General features: G+C 42.4%; 1 protein-coding gene across 3 annotated transcripts in view; it reads right to left on the minus strand.

Annotated features, from left to right (window-relative positions):
* Positions 1–662: 662 nt before the first annotated feature.
* The window catches only part of PLA2G4A (phospholipase A2 group IVA), a 71,327-nt gene continuing 53,598 nt past the window's right edge, over positions 663–18,391 (minus strand). For all 3 annotated transcript variants that reach the window (XM_069022771.1, XM_069022770.1, XM_069022772.1), the window contains exons 11-19: positions 17,854–17,968; positions 15,304–15,441; positions 14,869–14,961; positions 13,431–13,502; positions 11,465–11,716; positions 6,312–6,496; positions 3,275–3,470; positions 2,917–3,074; positions 663–2,107 (exon numbers count right to left, since the gene is read on the minus strand). In XM_069022771.1, coding sequence (XP_068878872.1) covers positions 1,976–2,107; positions 2,917–3,074; positions 3,275–3,470; positions 6,312–6,496; positions 11,465–11,716; positions 13,431–13,502; positions 14,869–14,961; positions 15,304–15,441; positions 17,854–17,968 — 1,341 coding nt within the window. In that variant the 3' untranslated portion in view covers positions 663–1,975. The remainder of the gene's footprint in view (positions 2,108–2,916; positions 3,075–3,274; positions 3,471–6,311; positions 6,497–11,464; positions 11,717–13,430; positions 13,503–14,868; positions 14,962–15,303; positions 15,442–17,853; positions 17,969–18,391) is intronic.

An 18,391-nucleotide genomic window follows, 5' to 3' on the forward strand; every position in this document is an offset into this window, starting at 1 on the left:
CCTGTCCCATGGTCCCAAGGAGGAGAAGCTCAGGGCCAGGCTTGGTCTGGGTGTCCCAGAGCCCACCAGAGCTGGTTTCCAGGGCCCACCAGAGCTGTTTTCCAGGAATTGAGCTCACCCCTAAAGCCTCACCACCAGACCTGCAGGGTGGCACTTCCATGTCCTTCAGGCATGAAGGATATCCCGTGTGCTGCCCCTACAGTAATGTTTGAAGTCCAAACCAATTCATTCTCTAAATCCACCTTTTTCTGCCTCCTAGGGATCACACGCTGGGCTGGAAAAAAGTACTGTGCACACAAAGCAGAATAACCAGGATTAAAGGGAGGGGAAAATGAGAAACAAAGGATTACATTTCAAGGTATGGGAAAGCTCTCTGTGGCTGGTGTCACACTGTGTGTAAGAAGAGTGTTTTTCCTGCATTATTATTCTCCTTCCACATTACTTTTAGTAATGTCTAAGGAACTTCCCTGCTTTATAAGTAATCCAAGATTAAAGGCAGCAAAGACCCATCCTGTGCACTGTCAGTCTTGTGAGCTGCCTCACACCATCCAGATGCGCCACATCCCTTCACAAAAAGCCTGAAAATGGCCCATAAATTATCAAAATAAAAGTGTCTGAAAACAGCAGGTGCCAAATATAGTTTTATTTTTTATCATCTGGTAACACTATGATAATATAAACTGTATAAAGCATGATAAAACTCTTCCATGAAACAGAGTAGGTACATATTATAAAATAAAAAATACAAATATTACATTACCGAAAGGAAATACAATATTTAAAAGAAAATATTACAATAATATAATGGTACCAGTTCCTTTCTGTATTCCAGAATTTATGGAAAATATTTAAATTATCCAGCACTAAGATAAGTTACTTTTATTTTCTCTCTTGGTTTTAAACATGCACTAACTCAAACAGAAATAAAACTTATTGATCAATATAGGAAATGTTAATTAACCACAGAACTTTGCATGTAGACTTGGACCAGCCTGGGCTAGTGGGAGGGAATGAGATCAACTTTATGGTCCCTTCCACCCTGTAGTGGTTTGGTCTAAAATACTCATTACTGTTTATCTGCTGTGAGATAAGAATTCCCAAGCATTCCATGATTCTTTGGTGCAGTGGCTGTTAAAAGAAATGCATTGTAATTAATTCCCTTCCCAGGGATTTATTGATTTTAGCAATTAAGTTTTCAGAGGTGCAGCTGCATTTTCTGTGCATTTGCAGAGTTGCAGCAATACTGGTTGAGATGGCACTAAAATAATCTCTGTCTATGCACAGTCTTTCATTATTCAAAGTACTAAGAACATATTTTTAAAATAGCCCTTAAGGCTTCACATTCTTACCTGGGCACGTTTTACCAATCCCCAGTAAACGTTGCCACTGTCCCTTTGCAGAAATGTGTTGTTTTAATCATGCTCAAATGCAAAATCACTGTCAATTTATGAAGAAACATTCTGGTCAGAAGTACACAAACTGACAATAATTTAATACATGGTTGCCAGTAGGTCAAGAATTCAAGCAATGTAATTTTGAGGATTAAATAAGAAAAAGAAGATATCAGAGGTTTAGTTTTTTGCTGAGTGGTACAGATGTTCTCAAACAGCAGTAAAGTGGATTTCAATTTCTTTTTTCTAATTCCATCATACCCTTCAAGCCATGCCCAATTTACATCAATTAAAAATCAATTACCCCCCAAAGGAAACCAGTGTTTACAATTTTATAAGAAAACAAAAAGACACTGAACCCAATGATCTCCAACTAATTCCAGAGTTTTAAAAATGAGGACCTCAGCCTACTGAAATGTTTTTAGTTTTTAAAAAAGCAGTACAAAATGCTATTGGAACGTGAACGCTCACAAGAAGACGTGTTCAGGAGCATTGTACAGCCCTGTGAGGAGCAGGGACGCTCCACTGAGGTCCTTTTGACTCCAGTTCCAAAGGCAGAAGCAGTTTCTGGGAGGGCACAGCCTCTACGTGTGGTTGTTGTTGAGGTTGCTCTTGTTGAAGAACCTCCTGGCCTCCACACTGCTGAGGGACACGGAGCAGCGCGAGGGGTTCTGCTTCCTGTACTCGATGCTCTCCATCATCGCCTCCCTGATCACCTGCAGGGAACAACACAGCCAGCAGGAAAACTCACATCTGAACCACTTTGAAACAGGCAGAAACAGCCCCTTCTGTTGTTAAAAGCTGCTGCTCCCACTTTTAGCCCTGCTCCATCACTGAACAAAGGGATCGATGAGTTTTATTACAAATAGTATTTCTTGAGTGTTTAAAACACTGATTTTAATGTGGTTAGTAAAAATATGAGGGAGGCCACCAACACCAAAGAAGTCACACAAAAATATACAGTATTTAAACAGCCTTAGTGAAACTGAGAAGGGTAAATCCAAACATTGAGAAAATCCATATTTCAAGGATGTAGAAAGTAATTATTATATTGAGAAAGATTAAATCTTCACTTTTATTTCCTTTGTGCTGATGTAACAAGTTTTCTTCATTATATTGATTAAAATCCCCATATCTTTATCTTTATCTGGGATGATCATTACACTTGTCAGATGTTGGGATCATGATGTCATGCTATGCCAACTATCAATTACAAATAATTATTACTGAGTTAGCTGATAAAGAAATTTCCTTCAGAGAAAATTTCCAGTGTCCTTTTTGTCCAATTACACAAAAAAAACGAGTATAAAAACCTGTACATCATGTTTATATCCTCCACAGCCCCCTTTGCTCAGTTACCCTGAATGGCTTGTGATAGTAAAATGGCAAAACCAAGGCAAGAACTGAATGAGAAAATCAAACACTGAGGCAAAGCCCTGCACCTTCTGTAGGGCAGATTTAGGGCTTTACTCACATTACCCACTTCCCCCTTTAACAGTCCAGCCCCTTTAACCCCCATACTTACATCCATGTTATTGAGGGTGTTGAACTCCATGAGGTCGTGGAGCCTCTTGAAAGCCTCGTTGGGATACTGGAAGTTGAAGGTAGAGAAAGGTGTATCTGGATCATCAAAGATATCAAAGTCTGCAAAATCCTTTTCTTCCTGTGTTTCTCTGGGAACGCCTGCACAGGACAAATACAAAAATTCCATCTAAACATTAGGCCTGAGGATTTATTACCTTAGTTTTAACGGCTCCTTTGAATTCCCTAAGGATTGCAGACAGAGCTCAAGAGTTGTTTCAGAAACAAAACACTCTTAGCACATAACCATAAAGTGATTCTAAAGGAACAGGTGGATTCAGCATCAGGAACTGTGAGCTCACCTGGAGCTTTGTACTTCCTGAAGTCGATGTTGGCCAGCACAAAGTGGATGATGGTTGGACAGTCCTTCTCCGAGGAGGTGTCCTTTGGTTTGAACACATAGCACTCCTTCATGCCCTCCCGGTCAAACACGTTGGGGTCTATCTTGGGGAAAGGAAGCTTGTTCATTTTGGCCCATTTTTCAGCCAGCAGGATTTCCTGGAAAGAGGAGAAAGACTCAGGTGCATAAAAGCCTCCACTGCAAAGTGAGGTTTGCAGAGACAGGGATCATGTGGGGTAGGTAAAGCAACCCATTAATTTTTAAATCTCCAACACAGGAAGGACATGGAAGGAGTCCAGAGGAGGCACCAAGATGATCAGAGGGATGGAGCAGCTCTGCTGTGAGGAAAGACTGGGAGAGTTGGGATTGTTCAGCCTGGAGAAGAGAAGCTTTGGGGTGATCTAATTGTGGCCTTCCAGTGCCTGAAGGAGCTGACAGGGAAAGATGGAGAGAGACAATTTACAAGGGATGGAGTGCCACTGCCAGTTCCCACTGCCAGGGGGCAGGGTTAGATGGGCTGTTGGGAAGAAATTCTTCTCTGTGAGGGTGGAGAGGCTCTGGCACAGGGTGCCCAGAGCAGCTGTGGCTGCCCCTGGATCCCTGGAATCGTCCAAGGCCAGGTTGGATGGGACTTGGAGCAACCTGGGCTAGTGGAAGGTGTCCCTGCCCATAGCAGGGGTGGGATGAGGTTAATGTCCCTTCCAGCCCAAACCACCCTGTGGTTCCCAGGACTAATCAAGCCCATCTCAGCACGGATGACCCAGCAGGACAAACTGAGCACCTCACTCACCCTGCCCATGCTCCACCACCTGCCATGAGTCACAGGAAGGAATCTGGTCTGCCCCAGAAACCTGGGGGTGAATTTACAGAGCTGACAGTGAGGGAAAAGCCATTCATAATTTTACTTTGCAAAGGAGTACCAGTGCTGTGGAAACCACTGAGAGTTCCTAAACACCGGGCCATGCATTGTTGTACTCAGAGTCGATCCCTGCACACAGCAGCCTCTCAAAGCACACCGAGTGAAGAAATCTGGAAAACAGGCTTCTTTTTCCTCATGACAACTCAGTAAACAAGATAATTTGTAAATAATGACTCAAAAGCATGTAATGAGGGTGTGTGAGAGGGAGGAGAGGGAAGGTCAACATCTTTAATCTTGGTTTTCAATGAAATAGGACCCTTCCTTGGGCGACTGTTTTGGATACGCAAGAGATTAAGAGATAGTGGGTGTAAAGTGATAAACCAAGGCTCGAGTCACTGAGCTCAGCTGGCTGATTTCCCCACGGGAGTAAAATATTAGAGTGCTACCATAGATACAGGCCCACTCCTGAAGTGACATTTGCTCTTTGCAATGCACCAATGGGACAGAACTGGTTCCTGTTCCTGTCCTCTGCCTCAGGAACACACCAGTGTCTGCCTCAGCACACACCTATTTGTGCCTCAGAAACAATGGACCATTCCCTTCAACAGAGCCTTCTGGAAAACCTGAGGCACCATCTAATTTTCCCACCATTTTTTATTGTGTCAAGGGATTCTTTGCCTTTTGAAAATGACAGTTTAGAGGAAAATCTTCAGGATGCCACTTGAATCGTAATTAACCTCTCCATGTTCCCTGAAACAACCCAGAAAATTGCAGCTGACAAAGACAGAATGCTAAGAGTAGCAGGGATGACCATACACAGCCTTTTGCACGGACTCCACATGTGGAATGTTAAGAAAGGGAGGAAAAGGATGTTTCAGAGGCAATGGCAGTGCTGTGTCAGCAAATTTAGCCACTGGGGCAAACACTCATGACAAAAAAAGGAGATATATTCTTATGCAAATACAATATTAAAGGAAGAAACAGACTCTGGGATTCAGTAATTTAAGGAAAGACAAAAGATCTCAAGCACTAGGAAGTCTCCTCAGTGCTCTATTCTCCCCAGCAGCCCCAAAAGACCTACAGATTACAGGAATGTCTCCTTTATATTCTCCTGAAATTTGTCTTTGCAGTTGGCAGCACTGGTCTCAAGCTCATTTTGCTACTGCTGTTATATTCTAATGTTGTTTGGGGGTTTTGTCACTCCATAGCAGCTGAAGGAAAAGTATTCTCTGTTCTAACTGAAACTTGTCTGTAAAGCAACAAGGAATGCCAGCTGTTTCTCAAACAGGAATGCTTTCTTAGTTCTCTTAAAAATTATTTTAAAAATTCATTTAGGTTTGAAATAAATAATGCCTCTTTCTCGAGGATGGTAGAATCATTGATGTTGGAAAAGACCTCCAAAATCACACAGACTGACCAAATCCCACCATGCCCACTAAACCACAGCACAAAGAACCTCACAATAGTCTCTGAAGCACTATTTTTTGGTAGCAGTTACCAAAATGATCCATGTAAAGGCTTTGAGATCAGCTGGAGCTGTATGGATGTGCAGGATGTACAGACGGACAGCTGTGCTTTCCACACCTGCTGTGGAAAACACTTAATCCCTGTTTTCCTGTTGCTGTTTTGCTCTGGCCTGGATGGATTTGAGTCCCATTTAAACCAGTGCTGGGATTATCCTGGTGAGATGTAAATGAACAGTTAGCCCTGCTTCCAAAAGGTTATTTATTTAGCAATCCTGAGATGATGCATTTCTGCAAGATGATGACATGAAACCATCCATTTACATCACAGCACACAAAGAAGAGCAGCTGGGCAGAGGGAGAGTACGGCAGGGAAGATGACTTAATTGTTTAATTCTGACAGAAAATAAAACTCTGCAATCAGTGCCAAAGCAAAACTTCCATAAAAACAACTAAGCTCCTGCTTCAAAGGAATTTCATTATCCCTCTGTGCCAGTTGCCTCATGGAAGGCATGTAAACAGGAACTGAGGCACAGGGCAATATTCTGCCTTGACGTGGAAAGAAATATGCCAAAGCTGTAGATACAACAGCACCAAGGCCTTCTGGGACCATGTGGAATAGAACTGAGTCACCTTAAACTCCTGAACCCAGGGAGAGAAGGGCCTGGGTCACTTACTTTGAAAGGAGGGCTGGAATCACTTGGCCTGGCTGAGAAATCAAAGGAGATGATGAGATCCACGCCTCGTTGGGGCCTTAGGATGAGCGGGTAGGGCAGGTTAAAGGTCAGCCCACTGTCCACGATGTGGATCTTCTTGCTCTTCACATCCAGGGGCTCATAGATCCTCTCAAACTCATCAGGATCTGCAAGGAACACAGGAAAGCTGAGCCAAGCAGGGATAGCTGAGTTAAGAACTGAGGTTCTGGCGGGCTTTCCAGTGTCTCCCCAGGTTCTGGAGAGAGCATGCAATTTGAACTGCACAGTGTATCCCAGTTAAACACACCATGAACTCAAGTGTAACTAAAACTCTTAAAAACTGGAGAATGAGGTGAAAAGCCAGATCTGGAAGAGCCCTCAGGAGGCCAAGGGCACAAGGCAGACCCAGAGGTCTTCAGGCAAAACCAAAGGGGACAAAAGCCCAGGTTTGATCCCAGCCCTCCCACTTTCACTCCATCATCCCAAACAATCCATGCACAAAGGAAAAAGTTTATGGGATGTTAAGAGACATCGGGGGGTGTCAGAGGATGGTCCCAGACTCTGCTCAGTGGTGCCACTGACAGGATGAGGAGCAATAGCCATAAACTAAAACACAACAAGTTCCACCTCAACATGAGGAAGAACTTGTGTTCCTTGGAGGGTGCAGAGCCCTGGGACAGCTGCCTGGGGAGGGCCTGGAGCCTCCCTCTCTGGAGCCATCCCAAACCCCCAGGACGTGTCACCTGCTCTGGGCAGAGGGCTGAACTTGGTGATCCCCAGAGATCTTCCAACCCTAATATTCTGTAATCCCTTCAGTGTCCTACAACCCCTGCCCAAACCTATTCCCCCAGGTTCCCTCCCAACCCTACTCTCCCAGCCCTTCCCAGCTCTCCCAAACTTGCCCAAAAAGCCTTGATGTGGATCTGCCCTCCTGTGACACTTGTCTGTGTCTGCTTCTGCTCATTAATTTGGGACCATCAGGTCTTGTTTTCCAATCTGTACCAGACCTGACGACCTCACACTCACCACTCCACCAGGAACAAAGAGAAACAGTGACCCATATCCATAATTTAGGCACTGGACAGAATTTCCTGTCAGCCACTCACTGCTGGTGCTGTCCCAGTGTGGTCCCACCAGTCTTCTCTCTAAGCCCAACCTGATGATGTTTCTCTCTAACCCCAACATTCCCTCAGGTGCAGCTCAGGAAAAATCAATCCATTTCTCCTGGGTGTCTTCACACTTATCCAGGTCTCTGGATACTAGAAAATGAAAGTCTCTGGACATCACTAAACTATCCTTGCTGTACTTAAAACTTTTCCCCTGGCAGTCTTTTCTTGTTCTAGACCTTACAGATATTTCCAGTGCATGGTTTTGCTTTTGAACAATAATCTAATGCTCATATCTGTAGAGGGCAGTGTAATGTAAGGAATGCTGGATAGAAAAATAATTATTCCTGCTACAATTGAATTTCCTGGCATCTACTTATTGACAATGGTAGTAATCTGAAAAAAAGGGTATTTTTGAAGCAAAGAAAATCCATCAAAAATAATTCTAACTCTTGTCCCTGTCATTTCAGAAGCAGCACGTTGTGAGCACTAAACAAAATCTTAAAACAGATGATTTCACTTTTTATTTCTGTTGTTATTTATTAGAGGACACTTTTCTAAGTAATGAGGCACTATTTTCCCACTATTTGCTTTGATTTCTAAAGGAGAGAACACTTTTAAATCATTGCCTATTGCTAAAGGGATAAGTGTGTTTATAAAACTATTTTAGAACCAGATATATTTCATAATCATGAATTAGCATAAATCAGTGAAAATATATTGGTATTTATGAAATTCATCACAATTAAAAAAAAACTGGTAAGAAACCCACACTGACTACAGTTCCCTTTAGCACAAGTAGACCAATTTGGTTTTCCCCTTCTTGTTTAAAGATAACATGTCAAACATAATTTAACCCTTGTTCTCACTAGAACTTCTAAAGAATTGCAAAAATATTTTTGTTCAAGTTTCATCTTTTCTTATGTTACAAAAATAGAATTTGAAAGATCCTTTAACCAAGGACAGCATCAGCTATAACAGTGTTTGTGATGGAAGTGTATTTCTGCCACACAAACTCCCTCCCAACACTGATCCTCCACCTCCCAACACCTCCCAACGAGACTGATCCTATTGCTTACAGCCCTCGTGACTCTAAAACCAAATTCATCAAAATAATCTTATTATATTTTAAAGAAGAAAACATCTTAATGTGGTCAATAAATTTATAACAACCATATAAATGGGTTCACATGAATTTTCAGCCTTTTTGGAAAGATGCATGCCTATTACCAGCACCTTCCAGTCCACCAAACAGCAAACTGGGAGAAAATGGGAGGATGTGGCACTTGAGGACAGGGTTTAGTGGTGGTGCTGGGTTGATGGTTGGACTTGATGATCTTAAAGGTCTTTTCCAGCCTTAACAACTCTGTGGGTCTGTGCTTACCAGGCCAGCTCCATGTTCAGCCAGCCCAGCCCTCTCAGCTTCCCAGCAATGGCATACACAGACTGATATTTGTTTGGAAATCATAAAGAGGCCATGGCCTAGAGACCAAATCTGCCACAGATGGCAGCTCCAGTGGAAGGAGGGGAGATGAGAAGGGCATTTGCTACTGACGTCCATCTACTGCAACAGTTTCCATAAATACTGAAGTAAGGAAGCAGAGATTAGGGGTTATTTTCCCCCATTGTTATGCAGTTGGCATTTTCTCAAGTCATTCTGGTGTGTTGTAACATCAGAAAAGAAACAGAACAACTCTGAGTTCACAATGAAATCATTCCTGATGAAATAAGAAAATGCTCAGCATTATTTCCACAAATAGAGTCTGTGGAAAAGCAAAGCCAAGGGTTTTATTTCCAGACCAAGTAGCTGGGATCTCTGCTGCAGGCACTGCAGACCCTAAATTCAATCCTCAGTAATGACTGTAAGACTGCCTTAGGTCAGCCACAGTTCATCCTCTGCAGAGGGCTTGGGACAACTGGATCTGGAAGTATTATTGATATCATTTTTTATTCACTTATTTCTCCTTTGGAGTGTCTGGCAATAAAGGAGAGTAAGTCTTAAAGCAATACAGACTTCTCTGTGCACCCAAGCTGACAGGTAAACTGCCAGTGCTAGGAATAAATATGCACAGCTTAAATGCATCCAGTGCCATGATAATCTAAGGATTTAAATTTTACACCAAAGTCTCCTTTCTGTCTGTGCCTCTGGGCTCCCCAGCTCTTCCATATATTAGGAAAATTCACAGCATTAAAATGTGTTTACACTCATCACACTACTGAATGATCACATTTTATATTAACTGCTGACGTTTCAAGGGGTTTTAACTATTCTTGACTATAATATTGCAACCACTCACAGCTGTCAGATCTGAGTTGTTACTGCAAGTTTATGAGTGTGGGCTTCAGGTAACAGCAAAAAAACTGCAGTCATGCCAAACTTTTCCCATTTTAACCCAAAGAAGTTTCAGGCACTCCAAAGTAATTGTGTCAGAGGTGTAGAGTTCTGTCAAACCAGCATTTTATTTCCACTGGAATCAAATCCCAGGAAGCTGATAGTTGATTCTGAAGACTATCCACGTGTCTTAATTGTGCAAAATTCTCATCAACTGTCATTTTTTCCAACCATAAATTTCCTACCCACTTTCCTGCCTCTTTTCCAAGTACTATAAATATTAAGACTACTCAGTTGTAAACACCTCTGAGATGACAGAAATATTTAGAAAGTGGAGTCCAGATGGAAATTACTCTTCAAGCCCTGCATGGGATTTGTTGCATTCACAAATACACATTAGAGCACGGCTGCTTCTTAAGCTTTTAAATGACTGTTGCTTAATGAGCAGTTCAGACAATCTCCTTCCTCTGAATAGGAAATGAAGGCTGAGGGGAATGTTGCTGTCACCAAGGGATGGTTGGTAGGGCTGTGCTGGGAGGAAGAGCATGGAAGAACACCCCCTTCAGAGAGGTGGAGTTTTCTTGTCTTGATGGATCATAGAATCATGGAATGGGTTGGGTTGGAAGATCATCCAGTGCCACCCCTGTCATGGGCAGTGACACCTTCCACTAGCCCAAGCTGCTCTAAGCCCTGTCCAGCCTGGCTCTGGACACTTCCAGTGCCAGAAGAACACCAAGAAATTAATTGCCTTTCACTGGGCAGACTACAGCAAACACTGTCCAGGGCAAAGGCTTCAAAACCCTAATCAAACACAATTATTCTTCACAGCTCCTGTCCCACACACCACATCCCTCATGGAGTGGGGGAAGACTTTGAACTTCTTTTGCAAATTTGTATTTTTTTTAAATTCTTATCATCCTGGAATGGGAGTGGTTTGTCAGGTGCATCCACATGGGAAGAACACGGTGTTAGCAAAGTAAGGATCTATGAGCTGTGCCAGGGGAGGGTCAGGCTGGAAAGGTTCTTCCCCCAGAGGGTGCTGGGGCACTGCCCAGGCTCCCCAGGGAATGGGCACGGCCCCAAGGCTGCCAGAGCTCCAGGAGTGTTTGGACACCGCTGCCAGGGATGCACAGGGTGGGATTGTTGGGGTGTCTGCAGGGCCAGGGGTTGGGCTGGATGATCCCTGTGGGTTTCTTCCAACATTCATGGATTCTGTGATCCTACCAATGAAGTGAGTTGCCTCCAGGGGTTTTTCAAAAGACAAAGACAGCAGATGAGCTACAAAGGTTTTGCAACAGGGAAGCCCCGCAGGAGAACAAGGAAAGGTTTCATTTCCACCTTAGCATCAGTAAGAGCCAAGGAACAACCTGGACACCCTTTGGAGAAGGCCAAGAGAGTGAGAAAGTAGATGTAACAAAGGGTACCACACACAAAAGCAGTTTGATTCCCTCTGCCAAACCAAGGACCACTGTCCATCCAGTGGCTGTGCCACAGCCTGTGCCAGGGGACAGGGCAGGGAGCAGACAGAAGTCACTGTGTGGTGCCCTTTGATCCTCCCAGTTCCCTCACAAGCTCTCTTGCTGGACACTCCCCAACTGTGCTGCTGTGACCCTCCTGGTGTGATGTTACCTCACTGGGAAGTCGCTGCCTCTGGCATCATTAATAAACACACAGAGCCCAGCGTTCTGGGAACTGACCTGCCACTGCTGCCGGCTCCTCCTCCTCCAGGGACTCCTGGGTGAGCAGCTCTGCCAGCGGGGACAGGGGGTAGCAGCTGTTGAGGTTCAGCCCCAGCATGAAGTTGTGCACCTTGCCAGCGCGGCCCTCGCGCGTGTTGAACAGGGCGCTGTCCCCCACCAGGGCCATCAGCATGCGCTGCACCCAGCTCTCCTGGCTGCTCTCCTGCAGCCTCTCCTGGCTCTCCTGCTTTGCCTCAGCGCTCTCAGTGCCTGCACACAAAAATGAAAGCATCCAGCAGTGATATTGAAACATAGCAACTGTAACTCCAGCATTTCAGGGACTACAAAATAAAGGACCTACGAAAATAAAACACTTCTTTCAACAAGCCAGGGGTGGGATGATGGAGCTTTGCTGCCATGATTTCAGAGGAGTGCAGAGAATCCATCCTTACTTCATCAGCCAATGAAACCTTCAATCTGCACCACAGTAGTGTGGATATCAGGAAAATAGACTGGGAATGTTTTAGATGACCTGAGGAAGACTTAATTAGTCTGAGGACTTTCTCTGTAAGCTCTGCTGGGCTCAGGGACAGACCTGAGCTGGTAAGAACCATACTTGATGTAGACATGAATTCATTTGGATGTGCATTGACAGCCTTCTCCATCTTTCCTGCCTCTTAGAAACCCAGCTTTCCTCAGGAAAGCAGTTAGTTTGCATAAAGGATAATGCTATAGCATGGGAATGCTAAAATACCTGAAAAGATCTTTACAGTAAACTGTAATCTACAATTAATATCTGGTTTTAATTAACTAAAGAGTACAATCAAAGATCCAAACTTAGATGTCTGCAGTTGGAGCTCGCAGTAAAAATGACCTGAACAGGTACCACCCTGCATTCATTCACCTGTCAAAACTTGACGTTTTTTTGGGTGTTTTGGATAAGAAAATAGTTCAGGATCAAGCTTGATACTTTAAATCCAGCTTTAAAACTTGCCTCTTTAACCCAGGCTTTAAAGGAACTGAGTTTTATATAAGTAGCAAGAAAACAAGCATCAAAGAAGTCCAACACCTGTCCAATAGCATTCTATGGAAGCGAGAAGGATTTCCAAGTGTTTACAATCCCAGATTTGTTGGTTGTTCACCATGGCTACAAACTAGGAGAGAAATGTGTTTGGTGCTGGCTGTAGTGTTTAAACAGGAAATCCACACATAAACACAAAACGTGGTACCACCTACGATAAGGGGAGTTGAAGAAGCAATCACTGAGCTGAGTTAGTGACATAACTCCCTGTCTCACCATAGAGGATTTTCTTTTCTTCTGTAGATCCTGAAATGACAAACAGCTGCATCCCCATCTTTGCTCCACTTGTTAAAAATAAAACCAGGTTTTTGCAGGTGAAAATCACTCTTGTCCCCAAAATATCATGAAGTACAGAAAGCTGACTAAGACCCCAGAAATATCCAGGTGCTTTAGGTACTTAGAGATAATTGTCAGTAGGATCTTTTCTTCCCACTGCCCAAGATTCCCTTTGTGGTTGTGCCTCTTCAGGGAACCTGGATTTGGGCACTGTTATAAACACCAGTGCCAAACACAAGGAACTTCCTGTATCAGATGTCATCTGTAAAGGTGCTAGAAGACACCTGTGAATGCCTGAAACACATTAAACCATTATCAGGAAAGTATTTGATCAGGAAACCCTTGAAAACAATGGGTAGTGTTGGTTTGGGGGACTGGCAGCAATTCCAAGGTGCTTCTGAGCTCAGCAGCTTGCTGGAAACAGACTTCTGGAGAGTTCTGGCCCAGCAAACTACATTTTTGGGCGAATGTGGAATTCCAGATGTGTGAGAGCTGATGATCAGCTTGAGCAGGAGACATGAAGTCAAGCCCAGAACCTCCTGGGCTCTCTTGTTATCTGTTTTGCTGAGCCACACAAAAGCTGATGGAAAAAGGAAATGATGAAATGAAATCTGAGCATTTCCTTACCTTTTGGATGCTGTGATTCATCTTCACTGTCTGAGCTGTCATTGCTTACAAGGTGCTTTAGCCTAATATTTTCTGTGAAAGAAACAGAAACTCCTTTAAACTGATGGGGTTTAACTGGTAGAACACTTAAGAATTTCAAAGCAATCTGAGTCATAAAGTTCTCACAGTCTTTATAATAGAAAATACAGCTGAAGAGACTGGCTCTGCTGTGGACATTAGAATGTGAGCAGCAGGTATTGGCTTTAGCCCGAAATTTTGGGCTGGAAAAGAAAATGTAACCCTAAAGCAGTACCTCCCACTCCTCCCTGCACCACATGCCTGACACACTTTATTCACCTTCATTAAAATTTAGATGTTTTGCTTCTGTCCTCTCAACAACTCCTACAGAAATGTTACTGTGGTGCCAAGGTGCCACTGGGACAACTCCAGCTCTGGTCCAGACTGTGGTTCAAGCCACATGAATATTTTCACATCTGAACCCACTTTGAAGAATAGTTTTTAAATGATATGTGAAATGAGTCACAGATGACAGATAACATTCTGCCTCTCACTATGTTTCAAAAGCAGACTTTTCCATGATCACATTTATTGACAGGGATCCTCCATGAGGAGGCATTAACACTCCTGAAGGGCCTCAGAAACAGGAACCTGAAGGTCTCATCTTCATCCATAAGTAAGAGATTATCAAACAGCTGAATTCCATCCATTAGGAGGCAGAGGCAGACAGAGGTTATTATTTAAAAACTATCTCAATCTACATTTTCTCTTCTTGCTCTTCAGAAAGATCTGGCTGTCTAGGACAATTTATTTATTGGTCAGATCTTCCCCTGTGATGCTGCCTTCTGAATAGGAAACAAAAGTGTAAAAAACCTTTCATCATTAACTACATTCTCAGATAAACTTGATAAAGTCCATCCAAACCAAGCCACAACTCTTTACAGTCATCTTGCCACTTGTGTGCCAGGAGTGAAACCAAAACCATTCAATTTCCAAAGGATCAGATACCAAGAGGCTGTGATTAGAATGGAGCAATCTAACAACCCAAAGGTGAGAGTTTAGGTGCATTTTGCTAATCCCTTCAATAACACAGCCCAGTGTCAAGAGATGACACAAGTAACTATCAAATGTTTGTCAGCTTCTGCTCTCCAACAATCAGAGAGAGTTGGAGAGAGAGGACACAGAGAGAGGATTCTATTACCTTCCAGAAAAGAGCTGGATGTCTGCATGTGACTTTCAGCAGCTCTGACTGATCAGAAGCAAAAGTGCAAGAAAGAACATTCCCAATGCTCTTTCTCCACCTCAGCAGCATCCAGCAGTGCCAGCAATTAAAGGTAATTAATTCCACATTCTTAAATGACCACCAGTGGTGCCACCTTTCCACAGAGGGAGAATTTTGCTAGTAATTGCTCTGCATAGTGGAATTATTTACTAAAATTACCTAATTCTTCTTCCATGGTGGGCCCTTTATTCTGAGAATTGGAGACACCAAGGACTCTGTTAAATAATATTGAAAATGCACTGCCCCAGACACCTGAAAGAGGAAAAATACACAATGAATGGTGCTTGGCAGAAGGAAAATAAACCCCATATATCTTAAAAAGTGCTATTTAAGCAGTTGGTTGCTCTCTGAATACACCTCTGAGTTTGGAGTGGGCCAAGTCATAAACTCAGATGTCCAAATCAGAACAAAAAACCATGGAAATAAGAAACAAATAAACAATGCGTATCCATATCTGTGAAATCTTTCAAATGAATGTCTTCCAGCAAACTGAGAGCTCCACTTCTTGTCTTACACTTTCTGTGACTGAATTTAGAAGTCCATGAACTACTGAAATTGCTTTTATTTTCAAGCCTCTTTCTGTCACATACTCACCCATCAGGAAATGCAAGGGATTTTCATTATATTTCTTCACCACTGTGCCCATAAAAAACTTGCTTCCAAACAAATCAGGAGACATGAAAGTGCCATACTTGGCCATTCCAATCTCATATGGACTGAATTCCACCCAGTCTGCAAAGTCAGAAACAAAATTGTGCTCAGTCAGAAATCTCACCCTGAATAGAAACAGAGGAGGAAAACACAGAAATGAATGAAACCTTTCTCCAAGCAAAGACATTTTAGTGAAATGGGAAGCCAAATAACCATCAGGAATATCAAATCAAGGTCAGTGATATCTCAGCAGGGAAACAATCCTCATTCTCTCTTATCACAATAAACTTTGGTGAAAAGAATGAGGTTGGAAAACCAGAGGTATAAAAGGAGAGATCACAAATGAGGAACACACAATGACATCTGCTTTTCATCCCCTGCTTCAACATGATTCCCTGCCACATGTGGGTCTAAGCTCCAAGCTGCTTTTCCTTCACTGCAATTCCACCAAAAATATGGAGAGCGGTGACAGAGGTGGCACAACAATCACTGAATATCCCAAGGGTTGTGAAATATTCTAGGAGAGCCATTTGGATTCCACCCAAACCTAAAGTTTCTGGGGAAATCCAATATCAAAAGGCAAAGCTGAGAGGCAGCTGATAATCAATTCAAACATTGCTAAAGATATCTTTTAAAAGTCCATTTTATTGAACAGAAAGCTCAAGAAAAATTCAGAATAAAATGTTCAAATGCATTTTCTGATCGGAGCAGAGAATTTCAGAAGTTATTTACATTCTACTGATGTAGGCCTTTGAAAATGGATCTTAGCTGACTTGGAAACACTTTCTTTGATACCAGTGGAGCTGCTTCCATCAGAGAATTCAGTTCAAAAATGAAGCAAATAACAAGCAAAACATAACTTCTCTTTTTAGCATTTCATCCATTCATCTATTTCACCTTCCCTATCTTTAGCAGGGATTGATTTGACTCTAAACAAATCATAAGTAATTCTGAAAAAGAAAGGCAAAAGAGAGCACTTTGAAAAATCCCCACATGTCATGGAATGCCATCCACCCTCAGGATATTCCTGCTGACCTGTGGAGCAGGTGAACTCTTGTCCTGAAAAGGAAAGATTTAATCACAACTGCTGGGAGTTTCATTTCACAGGGTAATGCTTATCTGAGCTAAGTCAAATACAACATCCTATTTTCCAAATAAATCACCCACAAATCTTCACATTCACTGGAACAGAAGGAAATTCCTTTAAAGACTCAGTCCAGGAATTGCATATTTCCTTTTGGCTGTATAAACATGAATTGGCAGATATGTATTTAGAACCAGGGTGACAGCAAAGCTGAACTGAGAATTAGAATTAATTTGTTTTAGTCCACTTCCAGCTTGCATTTGCACTGAAGGAGATTTCTCAAACCACAAAGCCTGCTCAGGAAAACAAAATTTCTACCTTAAAATCAATGTAAATTGGGAAGTGTAAATATTTCTGTTCAAAATTTACTATATCTCTCACATCAGGAATAGCTAAAAGGAGGAATAGAGCTTAAAATAAGAAGCAATCAGGATCTAGCACCCTCTATAATGACAGAGATGTCAGCCTCAAAAGGCAAACCCAAGATCCACTGGCACAGGGAAGACCTTTTTTAGAGCAGAGTAAAGCCTCCAGGTGCTTCTGATCTTGCTTAGAGAAAGACATTATTAACTAAAGATCCTTTTTAAAACAGTTTTAAAACAGTAACCCAAAATAAAATTTACTGAAAAACAGAAGTTCATCTAAAATCCAAAATACTCCTATTTTCAAACAAAAAGTTATCAGTTTCCTAAATAGCAAAGTTAAAGACACATTTTCCTATGAAATATTTAGCCTAATTCACAACCTCATTTTCATTTCCAATCAAAGCTTTGACAGCAACTTCTCCAAATAACTATTTCAGGAAATACAATGACATATAAACCTGGAGAAACCACCTGGCACTTCCCTTTTCAGTCCTGTATATAACTATATATAGATGCACACATCCTTATCTTTGTGTGGCATCTTCCACAACTGGACCCACTCTCAACTGAAGTTCCCAGAGAGGACTAAAACCTATGGAATAAATACAAGAAAAAGGGATTTTTGTATTACAAACAGCATTTTACACTGGGCAAGAAGTAAAAAAGAGGCATTATATCTAATCTGTTTGTCTAATTTTAATCATAGAATCGTTAAAGTTGGTAAAGACCTCTAAGATCATCGAGTCTAATTGCTGATTTCACCCTTCTCTGAAAGAGAAGGTGACTGAGGACATTTTCCTTTCCCTGTTTGATACACTAATTTAAACATCTTTTCCCTGTTAGAGTCGCCAGGTTCCTCTCTGGCTTAGCACTCCTATCTGAGTATGTGATCACCTATCCCTGAGTAACTTCTTCTTATCACTCTGTCAGATTCCCAGAAGTCAGATGCAATTAGTCTCAGGTGCATTAAAAAAAAGGGGGATTTTAGTCAGCCACACACCTCTCTCCTTGCCACAAGTGACTCAACACAGATTGGGAACACACCTGCAAACATCAGCTCTGAGACATCTGGTTTGACGTGCAGACAGGTGAACAGTGGCAGAGCACACTGGGCATTATTGATCTTCTCTTTCATGTTGCTCAGAGTGGTGTCCATCCTCTGCAAGGAAAGAAAGACATCCTGTAAAGGCTAGCTGAAATATATATATATTATATATAAAAAATAAATATCACGTGTTTTTATTTTATATAAAGATCTGGGAGACTCCTCCTGTCTGAAATTTGAGAAAAAACGTAGGCAAACTCAGTTACTTCTATGAAAAACAGAAGAACTGGTAAAAGGAAGTAATCTGCCTGGATGCCTTTTATCTGCACAATTAAGGAAGGAAGGAGTGGGAGGCAGGAAGAGGAAATATGCTTATGTTCCACAAGCCAAAGGGACATGGCCAAAAAGCAATCAGCTCTGCTGGACGAAGCCAGTGCTTTCCTTTTCTTACTCTGAAAGATGAAAGCAAGGAAATATCTCGTAGGAAGAATTAGGTAATGTTTTTCAACCTGGGCTGTTTCTGAAGAGTCAGCCACA

Source organism: Aphelocoma coerulescens, chromosome 8, assembly GCF_041296385.1.
Source record: "Aphelocoma coerulescens isolate FSJ_1873_10779 chromosome 8, UR_Acoe_1.0, whole genome shotgun sequence".
NCBI classification, from domain to species: Eukaryota; Metazoa; Chordata; class Aves; order Passeriformes; family Corvidae; genus Aphelocoma; species Aphelocoma coerulescens.